Here is a 13406-nt window from a genome sequence, read left to right on the forward strand (position 1 = left end):
ATAAAGAAGTTTTTCCACTGGAAAAATATGTTCTTGATCACTGTTTGTTTCTTCCTGTAGGACCCCCACTGATCACTACATTGCAGGGTGCTAAGCGCCTGTTCCTCCCTTCTTTTATTAGAGATTGAATAGTCCAACATTGTGCACTATCCTTCCATTCATTGTGGTAGGATTGAAGGAGACTGCTGAGTACAGTGCTCAGGGACATCTGGCCACTCCATAGACAACGGAGGGACATGCAATCCATGCCTCTTCATTCCTCAACCCCTACTCCTTCCCCAAAATACAGTGTGAAATCATACCGTCTTTACCCCATTTTTGGAGTCTTATGGTAAAATAAGCAGCATGTTGTCACGACTGAAGATTGGTTCATTTAGTGAAATGGATAATAATCTGCCTGTGCTTTTCGTTAGTTCTTTGGACTGCTCAAGGGACGTGTTTGACTGTGAATTCTGATGACAAGTCTATTGGGAGGAACAGTGGCATTTTCTGGGCGCTGTTACAGTTCAGGTATGCAATTAGTGTAATCGTAGTTTTCGGAGTATAGAGCACACCTTACTATTAGACACATCACAGTTGTAAACATCAGAAAATAGCAATAATATATTTTTTACTAATTAAAACTTACCTGGTGGTTTAAATTAGTACAGGGGCCAATATCTCCTGGGGTCAATGACCTGCTCTTCGGACCTCCTAGACAGAGGTAATATAGTGGGCTCAGAGTCAGCTCCTGTGTCCTTCATATTATGTACCCAAAACTTCTAGGCGCACAGTACGCACACAGTTCTCCGGCACGAGAACTTTGTGGTTTGCGATGTCAATGTGACACACACCTTGTATATACTAATGCCATTACAGATTTGCTGTTTTGTGATTGGTTGATTTTTTTAAATCTTGATTACAGAACAAGTTGCCTCCGGTCTATAAAATGCCCTTTCCTTTTAGTTGGAGAATTTTTTTCCTTGTTGAAAAAAAAGCTTTTTAATAGTGATGGAGATTATAGATATATTCCTTTTTTTTATAGAGAGTGTGTGTGTGTAGTAAATATATTATAATTGTTTATACCAATGAATTATACTCATTATTATTTTCTTTCATTCCTGTAGCATGCTTTTTGGAAACCTCTATATCTACATTGCGTGGAAAGGAGAGAACACTATATCGGGTATGTTGTATATCGATTTTGGATCTGTGAAACTAGCATACTTTAAATTTCAGGTCATTTGCTGCACCAAGGTCACCCTGCATTCTAGATGGGACTTATGGCTGTCCAGCTGTTGAATTCCTAAGGATATTTTGACAGCCTTAGGCTGGGATTTGTAGTTCCACACCAACTTGAAAGCCGTAGGTTGGAGATCATTGCTTTAAAGAGGTTGTCCACTACTTTTGGAGTGATTACCTATCCTTAGGATTTGTCATCTATGTCTGATTGGCTGTGGTCTTCCACTCAGCATCTCAGCTGATCAGCTATTATCGGTGTTGCTGGCTCGAAGCACTGTATTGCCAACTGTTTAGCAATAAGGTTCGGATATGGCTTTAAAGAAGGCACCACTTGGATATGACACAATTTTATTATACAATGATTAATTTAAATGATAAAACGCCAACTTAATGGAATATATGATAATGATATAGCAATTACGGGAAATAGAAAATAGTATGATATTGCGTATACTTATATATTCAAACTACAAAGGTTTTGGTACATATACTCACATCAGAAAGAAGAAGAGAAAGAGTCTTCACTAGGGACATTTACATCATCTGTCCGGAAATACTTCAGCTGGAGAAGCGGTCAGCGAAGACAGAGAATGCTTCCTAGGATCTACACTGTGAAGAGCGTCCCCTTACACAGGTCCACAAAAGCTTCTGTTTTCAGTGACTGCTTCACCAGCTTTTATATGCTTTAAACAAAGGTTTACACGATATAATATTGTGTAAACATGAAAGTACACAAGTTAGTTGTCTGATGTTCCAATCACATGACAGTGGCCAGCTATCATGAATAAATGACATCAAACAAAACTTGCCTCTTCGGACTATTTACTCTTGTCCTAATATTTACATATGATAAGAGTAAATCATACACCGGGGTATAAACCAGAACAAAGTTTCTTTCCAACAATATACTATGATCAGAACCCTAGCACAAAATATATATATTTCAGACTACAGTTAAAGAGATCTTTAAGATTGTATACACTATAATGGGTTTCAGATCGCCAACTATAGTCCTGGTTCTACATTAGACTTCCCCAGCCATAATTTCCCTTCCCCATGACAGCACCGCAGACATGAGAGATGGTATCCGCCCCCAGGAAACTTGTAGCAGAGACATAAGAAGGGGGCGGCACCTCTCTCCTCAGTTTGGTTTCCTGTTTCCCGCAGGCGGATGCCTGGGGCAGAGTCCATAACTCCGGAGGGATCCCCCTCTGATGTCAGCCGGCCAGGAGGCCGAGGTCCGCAGGAAGAGGAAGGCAGCGGGGCACGGTGGCGCGCGCCTGTCAGCCCGGCTCTGTGAGCAGTGCTTCTCCTCGTGAGACTCCCCGGCGGCCGCTCCTGTGGGAGGCTGGGCCGGGGGAGGCGTGGCCACCACGACGCTGGCGCCGTCTGAGTGGCGACGACTTCCGGGGTCGCACCGGAAGTGACGTCACACGCCGGGGGAGCGGTGTACTGGGCACTTCTGGGAGGGAGTGGTCCCAGAGGCGCGCACCGCTCCTCCATAAATGAGAGATAAGGCAAGGTGCCACCGGTCCCTGAGAGGCTGCATACAGGCTCCGGAGTAGCAGAGTCAGACCAGCAGCCAGACGGCTAAAGCGTCAGATGGATCCTGAATGCGGGATGCGCGCACAGGAGGAAGAGCCACATGCGACTGGGGTACCCAGAGGGCCGGGTGAGTGCCTTTGTAAGGCAACACATAATATTAACGACTGCCCTATGTCATGTCTCTCTTAGGGAAAGGCCACATCAAAGCAAAAGAATAAGGAGTGTGCATTATGCAAAAAGGCCCTAGTTAAAACTTACAAGAAGCGACTCTGTCGCTCATGCATTAAAAGAACAGTGGCCGAAGAGTCACCGTCTCTTCTCCAGAGCATTAAAACTATGATCCAGGATCAAGTAAAGTCGACAGTCAAAGATGAATTGAAGGAGCAGACTACACTTAGCTCCGACGTAACACCTGCTTCACCCCCACCCCCACCTCCTCCTCTTCCTCCCACAGAAATAACTACCGACATAGAGTCTGAGGAAGAACAAGGAGAGATAGGGGCCTCGGACTCAGACCTAGACTCCTCGGACGAGGAAAAGGGTCATCCATATTTCCTATCCGAGGACATTGGGAAGTTACTAAAACTTGTAAGGTCCACAATGGGACTTGAAACACCTAAAGAACCAAAATCAATTCAAGATGCTATGTTTAGTAATCTTGAGGGGAAAAAACGAAGGGTTTTTCCCTTTCATGATAACCTGTTAAATTTAATTAAAAGGGAATGGTAAAAACCCAACAAAAAATGTCCATACCGCAGGAGCTCAAACATAAATACCCGTTTGATGAGGAGGTATGCGATAAATGGGAAAAAGCTCCCAGACTAGATGCTGCCATTGCTAGTACCTCCAGGGGGATAGCATTGCCATTTGAGGACATGGGTGCCTTAAAAGATCCCCTTGACAAGAAAGCGGATGCTTTTCTAAAATCTGCTTGGGAGGCATCGGCTTGGTCGTTTAAACCCGGGGAAGCCGCCACTTGTACAGCGCGTGATATGGTCAAGTGGTTGGACGAATTAAGTGACCAAATTAAAAATAAATGCCCAAGAGAGACACTGCTGGCAGCAATACCTTCCCTACAGAAGGCAGCGGGATTCCTGGCTGACGCCGCAGTAGATTCCGTCCGAGGTGCCGCTCGTGCATGCGCCCTTTCGAATTCGAAGCCTTCCACCTCAACGAGTAAAAGTGACCCGGGTAGCCAAAAAGAAACAGGCCACGCTGGAAAAGGAGATTCAACTCCTCACACAAAAAGAGGTACTAATAAAGGTACCGTATCATCAAGTAGGGAAGGGGTTTTACAGCACTCTTTTCCTCACGCCAAAACCAGATGGGTCACTGAGAACAATATTTAATCTCAAAGCCCTGAACCAATACAACAGAACAAAAAAATTCAAAATGGAGACCTTGGGATCAGCAGTGAAGCTACTCGACCCAGGCTGCTACATGGCAGTAATAGATCTTACCGACGCCTATTACCATGTGCCAATATGGGGGGAACATCAGCAATATCTAAGATTGGTAGTAGAGATTGCTCAAGTCCCCACTCATCTCCAGTACCAATGCCTACCCTTCGGGGTATCAGTAGCCCCTCGTATATTTACAAAAATCATCGGGGAGGTATCGTCCTTTTATAAGGGAAAATATCCTGTTGGTACCCTATTTAGACGATTTCCTCGTCATAGCAAACAGCACGCGAAGTTGCGAAAATGCAATTACGGAGGTTCTGGAAATATTAACCAGGATAGGCTGGATGATCAATCTAAAAAAATCCAGATTAACTCCAATTCAGTCACAAGAATTCCTTGGAATTCAATTGGACTCATTAAAACAGCAGTGCATTCTTCCAGAAAGGAAAGTTGGGGCTATCCAACAAATAATACAACGGATACAATCCGGTCGAGCCATATCAATAAGAGAGGCAATGTCGCTCCTGGGCACTCTGACAGCAACAATCCCAGCAGTCCGGTGGGCACAAGCCCACACGAGAGAACTACAGTGGCAGATCCTATCCGAGCAGGGGAGGGGTCCTTACAATTTAAATCGGGAGATCATTCTCTCACCTCAGGTGCAGGATTCCTTAAAATGGGGGCTGAGCACCGAACACTTCAGATCAGTGCCCTGGACTACTCAAAACTCGGTGGTACTAACCACGGACGCAAGTCCGAGTGGTTGGGGGGCACACATAGAGAAACGAACCCTACAGGGCCAGTGGGAACCCGTAATGAGGGATGCATCCTCAAATCTGAAAGAACTGGCGGCTGTAAGGCGAGCCCTTCTCCTAGTAAAACAAGAAGTGCAAGGGAGGCATGTCACAATATTATCCGACAACAACACGGTCATAGCATACATAAACAGACAAGGGGGTACAAGGTCGGCAACCCTTTGGCAGAGGCCAGGGAATTATTCGCATGGGCGGAAGACAATCTTCTGTCCTTATTGGGTACACATTTAAAGGGGGCAGACAGTTATCTGGCCCATTATTTAAGCCGTCATGTACTGCACCAGGGAGAATGGTCCCTAAATCAAAAAATATTTGGGGAAATCTGCTCTCCCTGGGGCACACCGGAGGTAGACCTGTTTGCTACAAGACAAAATCAGAAAGTGGACAGGTTCTACTCCCTAAATCCAAGAGAACGACCAGAGGGGGTGGATTCGCTGCTACACCGCTGGAAATTTCGTCTGGCCTATGCGTCCCCCCCCCCCCCCCCCCCCCCGTTTCCATTGATTCCACTAGTCTTAAAAAAGATCCGACAAGACAAAGCTCGAATAATCCTGGTTGCGCCCTTCTGGCCGAAAAAGGCATGGTTCACATGGCTCAGACGCATGTCTATCTCGGACCAATGGATCCTCCCAGATACCCCAAATCTGCTATACCAGGGCCCAGTAGAACATCCCTGAGTTCACAGGCTGCACCTACCTGCGTGGAACTTGAGAGGGGACTCCTTCTAGCAAAGGGTTTCTCAGTTCCGTTAGTAACCACCCTGCTCGCTAGCAGGAAGGAGGTAACTTCACGTAAATACCAAAAAATTTGGGAAAAATTCTTACAGTTCACGGGCCGACAATGGACTGGGAAAGGCCAAAAAGTACCAATAAAAGAGATCCTAGAGTTCCTCCAGAAAAGACTAGAAAAAGGACTGACCACAAGCACCTTAAAGGTGCAGGTATCGGCCCTGGGGGCGTTGTTTGATCAAAAATTGGCTGACCACCCTTGGATCTTTAGATTCATTCGGGCCTCCTTTACATCCAGGCCCACAAAATTGCCAACAGAGGTAGCTCCCTGGGATCTAAATTTAGTGTTAAGGGCACTGACATCGTCTCCATTTGAGCCTATTGCTTCCATCTCAATAAAGGCGCTAACGCTAAAAACAGTACTCTTGGTGGCCCTGACTTCAGCTCGTCGTGTCTGCGAGCTGCAGGCAATATCTGTAAATCCACCATATACCACCTTTTTGGATGATAGAGTGATCATAAAAACTGATCCGGCCTTCCTACCGAATGTTATTTCCAAATTCCACAGGGAGCAGGAGATAATTTTGTCCTCGTTTTGTCCAAACCCTAAATCCCAGGGAGAGACGTTGCCTGCTTCAATATATAGAAGCCTCAAAATCATGGTGACAGTCATCAGCCCTTTTTGTCTCCTTTCAGGGGAAAACAGGGGTAAGAAAACTTCAAAGTCAACGATTGCACGATGGTTACGTATGGGTATTGCACTGGCTTATTCTTCAGGTCAGACTCCCCCACTGGGTGTAACAGCTCACTCTATGAGAGCTATAGCCACGTCCTGGGCTGAAAGGACAAATGCTTTGGTTGAGCAGATTTGTAAGGCAGCGGTATGATCCTCACCATCCACTTTCTTCCAACACTATAGACTAGACCTAGGGCCCTCAAATCTGGCCTTTGGGAGAAAAGTGTTGTCTGCTGTTGTCCCACCCTAGGAGTCAATTCTATCTTTCCTCTCATGTCTGCGGTGCTGTCATGGGGAAGGGAAAAAATGATAATTACTTACCGGTAATTTGATTTTCCAGAGCCATGACAGTAACGCATTTTTCCCGCCCTATCTTGGTGATGGTTGTGTGGTGCACCAGAAAATTTAAAGTTGTATCTGGATATGTAAATCTATGTGAAAATATATATAGATATATAAAAATAAAAAAGGAAAAAGGTGAATATTAATGACCTTTGCATACTCTGAAACGAACTGAGGAGAGAGGTGCCGCCCCCTTCTTATGTCTCTGCTACAGGTTTCCTGTTTTCTGGGGGCGGATACCTACTCTCATGTCTGCGGTGCTGTCATGGCTCTGGAAAATCAAATTATCAGTAAGTAATTATCATTTTTCTATGGCCTTATGTACAATAATGTGCAATTGTCTATATGCCCGGTCCACTTTTAACCCCCATATGCTTTAAAACACAAATATCAGGTGATGCCTTGTCAATATACTCACACCATACACTGCTCTTAAAATTCAAGTAAGTCAACAGCGTACACAAAGGTTAATTCTTTCCAGTAATCAAGATTAAACATACTGTTTCAACAAGCATTGTCTTTTACTATACTCAACACTAAAGGGGGTTTTACACATAGCGTTATTGCTAGCAATATCGCTATAACGTCACCGATTTTGTGACGTTATAGCGATATCGCTATGTGTGACACTTACCTCCGACCGGCTCCCACGCTGTCCATCGCTGATCGCGCGAGATCGGCCGGCTCCATTTCTCGTCGGGCGCTTCCTGCTGGGCTTCCTGTGGCGCCGACGAGCGGAGGCGGGCGGGAAGACGTCAGGATCGCTGTGTGTGAAAGGTAAGTATCGTCCGCTGTATCGCTGCTGCATCGTTGTGAGATCTGCCTGTGTGGCAGCGCACTAGCGATCATTTAGCGATGCACCAGCGATCCTGACCGGGTCGTATCGTGGTTGGGATCGCTGGTGCATCGCTAAATGTAAAAGGGCCTTAAAGCTGCATCTCAATAGCCATTGTGGGTCTGACCTCATGAACCCTGGTTTTCAAGAACTGGACATGAGGCCTTCAAATGCTGACATTTCAGGTTCCTATATTTCAATATACAGTAATTTCAATATGGACTCAAAATAGGCATTTTTTATATAATTCACACTACAATCCACCCTTGGCTATCTGAACCATATATTATTTATATCCAGTACCATATCCTAAAGGAATAACATCAACAGATGAGCGACATAGAGAAAACAAAGGAGGAGTACATTGTATACAGCAACATAAAGCAATACATGCACAGATTATTCCAAAAATTACTCCTAAAATATAGCGTAAATACCCAAAATCAGGCAGCCAGGAAAATAACCAATCCCACCATCTACTGTCACTTAATGTGATGTGATTAACATATTCCTGTAACTGATCTATCTGAGACTGCAAATCCTGGCTGTGATCAGACAAATTAAAACAACACATACCATTAAACTCTTGACATCCATGATTATGAATTAACAACAAATAATCTATAGTTCCCCTATTTTGTAAAATTGCTTTCCGGTAACTTTGTATATCCAGTAATATATTCTCTAAAGCTCTACTAGTAGTATTTATTGATCTAGCTATAAGACAAGATAATCTACCTACAGTATTGGCAGCATATGCCATTATAGCAGGGGATCCTACAATCGTTAGATACATTCCTCGAATTTCTGATTCAGTTAATAAATTTACGTTATAATTACAATCTTCTGTTAAGCGGGAAAATCCTCTTTTTGAACGCTTAATTTTATGAGATGGGAATAAAGGATACATCATTAACCCTAATCTAGAAATAACACACGGCCCACCTGTTATATTAGCCGGAATATAGTTAAAAGTTATATTCCCAAAAGAAAACATCCACCCCTTGGGCAATTTTACATGTTGTGTGTATGAGGGGGAAATTACTGTATTGTTACACCTCATATTTTTTCCCCATCTTATTATCTTACACTCTTTATCTGAGCGAGAACTACAAATAATATTAATCTCATTATGCCCTGTTTTTCTTTCTATTTTCATTTGCTGACATTTACCTATGTTATTCTGGTCACAAGTCAATTGATAACATAACTCAGCAGATGCAATGTTTTGAGTCTTTATAGTGATCATATCTTCTGTAAGAAAGTCCTCTCCAGTACAGTTTATGCAAGCATAATACGGGTTGTACGTATAATTCTGGAGCACATATCTTCTTCAATCTCCTCATCTCGGATAAATCCCCCTGTCAATTTGGTCCACAGTCGTAAGGGGGTTGGTATGGCTACCATACAAGTTTCCAACACATTTGTAACAGTAGCAGTCTTTGCCATACAAAAATGGCTCATGTTTGTCAGTTGTGCCAAATAGCTCCATAAATTCTGCTTGGTTTTCCATAAAGCCTCATTTTCCTTGACCGGAGTTTCTCTTTCCCCTCTGTATAACGGTTGGGTAGTAACAGAGACCAAAAGGACCATGCCTGTAACACCGGTCATCCACCATCTCCAATTTTGAATCTAAAAAGAAGATATATCTATACATTATTCTCTGAGATAACACCTGTCTGTTGGGACATGTTCCCACTTCTCTTGTCCTGGCTTCATCACGATTAGCACATTGTGTGCCCCTTGGGCAATCACCTCTGCATGTTCTGGTGGATCTTTATCTCCAGGCTGCTTCACCCAAATCTTTGCACCATCATTCAGAGAATGAGTGGAGCCAAAACCTCGGTCTCCTTCGACTGTTATTATTGTAGGAGCTGTTCCCTTGATTACTTTCATTTTCTGGATAGACAGAATTAATAATTGAGCTAGCCTGTCTCCTTTTTGGATCAACAAGTCACTTTTCCCACTATTCAACAGAAGCACCTTGATTTCACCTTGATAGTCCTGATCTGTCACTCCTCCCATCGCTTGAATTCCCCTTAGGGCCAAACCTGATCTTGGAGCTATAAGACCAAAATGCTCAGGAGGCATTTGCAATCCTATAGCAGTTCTGATTACCTTTACAATCCCTATCTCTAGTCTGATTTCCTCATGAGAGTGTAAAGCCCCCGTTACACATAGCGATATCGCTAGCAATATCGCTGTAACGTCACCGATTTTGTGACGTAGCAGCGATATTGCTAGCAATATCGCTATGTTTGATACTTACCTACGACCGGCTCCCCCGCTGCTCATCGCTGGTCGCGCGAGAACGTCCTGGATCATTTCTCGTTGGGCGCTTCCTGCTGGGCTTCCTGTGGCGCCGACGAGCGACGCATGGACGCGGGCGGGAGAAAGTCAGGATCGCCTCGTCTAACAGGTAAGTAGCGACCCCCGACCCCTGCTATGTCGCTGGTGAGATCTGCCTGTGTGGCAGCTCACTAGCGACCACTTAGTGATGCACCAGCGATCCATATCGTTGTCGGGATCGCTGGTGCATCATTAAGTGTAACGGTACTCTTAATCTAGTCCTGCTGCCTGTGGGGTGGCTCTATAAGGTCCCAGAGCTCCTGGCTCTAGTTCCCAATAGAGAACTGTCTGTCCTGTGGTAGTAGCTTTCAGAGGCATGATCTGTAAATTGGGGGTAATCATCCTCATTAATGGTGTTTCCTGTTCTCCAATCGGTCTGTTATTAAGAATATTAAGGGCTTCATTTAAATGTTTTCTCCACCCTTTGTAGGTTTCATTTCCCAATTTCTTCAATTGTTCTTTCAATAACCCATTCATCCGCTCAACCAATCCTGCAGCTTGAGGATAATATGGGATATGAAAGATCCACTCAATGTTATGTTCTGAGCAGAACTCTGCCACCTTTCTGTTTTTGAAATGACTACCATTGTCACTCTGAATTTGCAATGGAATACCGTAATATAATATTATGGTTTCCATGGTTTTGATGGTACTGTTAGCATTGGCCGTTTTACACGGACAAGCCATCATGTACCCTGAGTACGTATCCACAGCCGTGCATACGTACACACTAGGCTGACCGCAAAAAATAGATGTTGGAATTTTGTTCGTCTGGACCCCACAAAACGATTCCCCTTTCCAGATATTGAGAGAGCCAAAATTTGCGCTCAATCAAACGACGTTAACCCGTGCCGCTCGTCGCTCAAAGTTTGAAAGAATCCAAATTGAGGTATTTTAAGATTTAGGTATTTTGCATAGTCTGTTGGACTATAAAGAATGTGACAACAACATTGCAGAAATAGCCCTGACCAAATTTTCGAACCATTTGTGGTATTTGAATGCAGAGTTGGTGGGATTATCGGTTTTTGATCCCACCATTACAGACAATGAAAAGGTGTTAATGGCTAATAAATTGCTCAATAGCACAGATGAACCATCAGAGCACGCTAGGGTTGTAAATCCAAAAGTTAGGAAAGAAAAATTAAGAGGTAGGAAGTAACCGACTTTAACGACCTTCTGACAAAAGATGAAGAACAAAAGCAATATGTCCTGCAAGTTGTAAGCAAATGCCGAGCATTATATTCTGACGTTTCAAAAACTACTTTAACAAAAGCTCTAGAATAGATTAGATAACTATGTAAAATTATCAACTCATGTAGGTTAGCGTGCTCTGATGGTTCATCTGTGCTACTGAGCAATTTATTAGCCATTAACAACTTTTCATTGTCTGTAATGGTGGGATCAAAAAACGATAATCCCACCAACTCTGCATTCAAATACCACAAATGGTTCGAAAATTTGGTCAGGGCTATTTCTGCAATGTTGTTGTCACATTCTTTATAGTCTAACAGACTATGCAAAATACCTAAATCTTAAAATAACTCAATTTGGATTTTTTCAAACTTTGAGCGACGAGCGGCACGGGTTAACGTCGTTTGATCGAGCTCAAATTTTGGCTCTCTCAATATCTGGAAAGGGGAATCGTTTTGTGGGGTCCAGACGAACAAGATTCTGACATTTCCCCCCCCCCCCATATGAGATCCGGTCACCCTAGTACACACATCCTCCATCTTGTGGAAGGGGGCCAATGTAATCTACCTGCCAAATTTGTCCTGGCAGTTTACCTCTGGCTATTTGACCCCTAACGACATGGGGAACAGGTCTTTGTTGTGAATATTGGCATACTGGACATTTCATAATTGTTTCCTTGATTACATCTAACCTGATGGGCACCCCTCTAGTTTGTGCCCACTGATAAGTGGCTTTCTCTCCAAGATGTCCGCATTTCTGGTGTGCCCACTGAGCCAATCCAAGTAATTTCTCGGCTGGGTCAGGCTCCTCACTGGCATCAGCAGCTAATATTTTGGAGTGTTCATCTGCTATTGAATTGAAGAGTCTTTCCAGGGTATCTTAAGCACAATGAGCATCAACATGAAATACAGTCACTTTAATTCTTTGCACAATTGCCCAGGTGTCTTGCCACAATTCTTTCCCCCACATTTCTTTGCTGTATGTTTTCCAATCATTCTGAGCCCAAGTTGGTAACCATGTAGTCACTCCATTTGCCACAGACCACGAGTCTGTATACAAATAACATTCACTCAGTGACTCCTGTCTCAGAACACTGTAAATTGCATAAAGTTCTGCATATTGGCTGCTCTTCCCCTCACCAGTGGTGATTAAAGGTACTGTCACACTTAGCGATGCACCAGCGATCCCGACCAGCAATATGACGCGGTCAGGATCGCTGGTGCATCGCTAAGTGGTCGCTAGTGAGCTGCCACACAGGCAGATCTCACCAGCGACATCGCAGGGGTCCGGGGTCGCTACTTACCTGTCACACTTAGGCGATCCTGACGTCCTCCCGCCCGGTTCCACGCTCGTCGCTCGTCTCTCCACAGGAAGCGCCGCAGGAAGCTGACGACGAGAAACAGTCCTGGACGTTCTCGCGCGATCAGCAATAACAAGTGGGGGAGCGGGTCATAGGTAAGTATCACACACACAGCGATATCGCTAGCAATATCGCTTTAACGTCACAAGTTATAGCGATATTGCTAGTGATATCGCTTAGTGTGACAGGCCCTTTACATCCTGTTGCTTGCTGGTTGATACCCCACCGCCTTCCACACCCGATGGTTACCTTGACACCTGGCTGACCCATCAGTGAACCAAGCATGTTTCCGCTGTTCAGGACTCAATTGTTCAAAAGGAACCCCCCATACCACAGGTGATACCTGAACTGACCTCTCTACCTCCTGTGGCTGAAGTTCTTCTGGGACTTTAGCTATTTTCTCATGCAATGTTGTAATCCCACTTACTCCTGGTTTCGCCCGGTCCTGAATATACCATTTCCATTTAATTACCGATGATTCCTGGGCATGGCCTATGCGGTGGGTTTTTTGGGGTACTACGTATCCACTGCATGATTGGAATTTCTGGTCTAATCGTTACCTCATGTCCTATTGTCAACGGTTCTGTGTCAATCAATGCCCAATAACACGCCAATAACTGACATTCAAAAGGAGTATAGCGCTGGGCCGCTTCAGGTAATTTTTTATTCCAAAACCCCAAGGGTACTTTGTTTCTCCCCTGCTTTTGCCACAGACTCCAATTAGCATACCTTTCCTGTACTGGCACATTCAATTCCACAGGCTCATCATCCAACACCGGCCACAGATCCAATGCCTTTTGCACTGCTTCCTTGGCTCGTTCAAATGCTGTCTGTTGCTCCTCACCCCATTCAAACTGATATTTTTTCCTTGCTACCTTGTA

General features: G+C 44.3%; 1 protein-coding gene across 3 annotated transcripts in view; it reads left to right on the forward strand.

The window, feature by feature from the left end:
• Window positions 1-13406, forward strand: part of MFSD11 (major facilitator superfamily domain containing 11) — an 88463-nt gene that overhangs the window by 16488 nt on the left and 58569 nt on the right. For all 3 annotated transcript variants that reach the window (XM_073563187.1, XM_073563186.1, XM_073563188.1), the window contains exons 6-7: window positions 414-510; window positions 1107-1165. In XM_073563187.1, coding sequence (XP_073419288.1) covers window positions 414-510; window positions 1107-1165 — 156 coding nt within the window. The remainder of the gene's footprint in view (window positions 1-413; window positions 511-1106; window positions 1166-13406) is intronic.

The sequence above is a fragment of the Dendrobates tinctorius genome, unplaced genomic scaffold, assembly GCF_039654945.1.
Source record: "Dendrobates tinctorius isolate UK_male_01 unplaced genomic scaffold, ASM3965494v1 ptg000383l, whole genome shotgun sequence".
Lineage (NCBI taxonomy): Eukaryota > Metazoa > Chordata > Amphibia > Anura > Dendrobatidae > Dendrobates > Dendrobates tinctorius.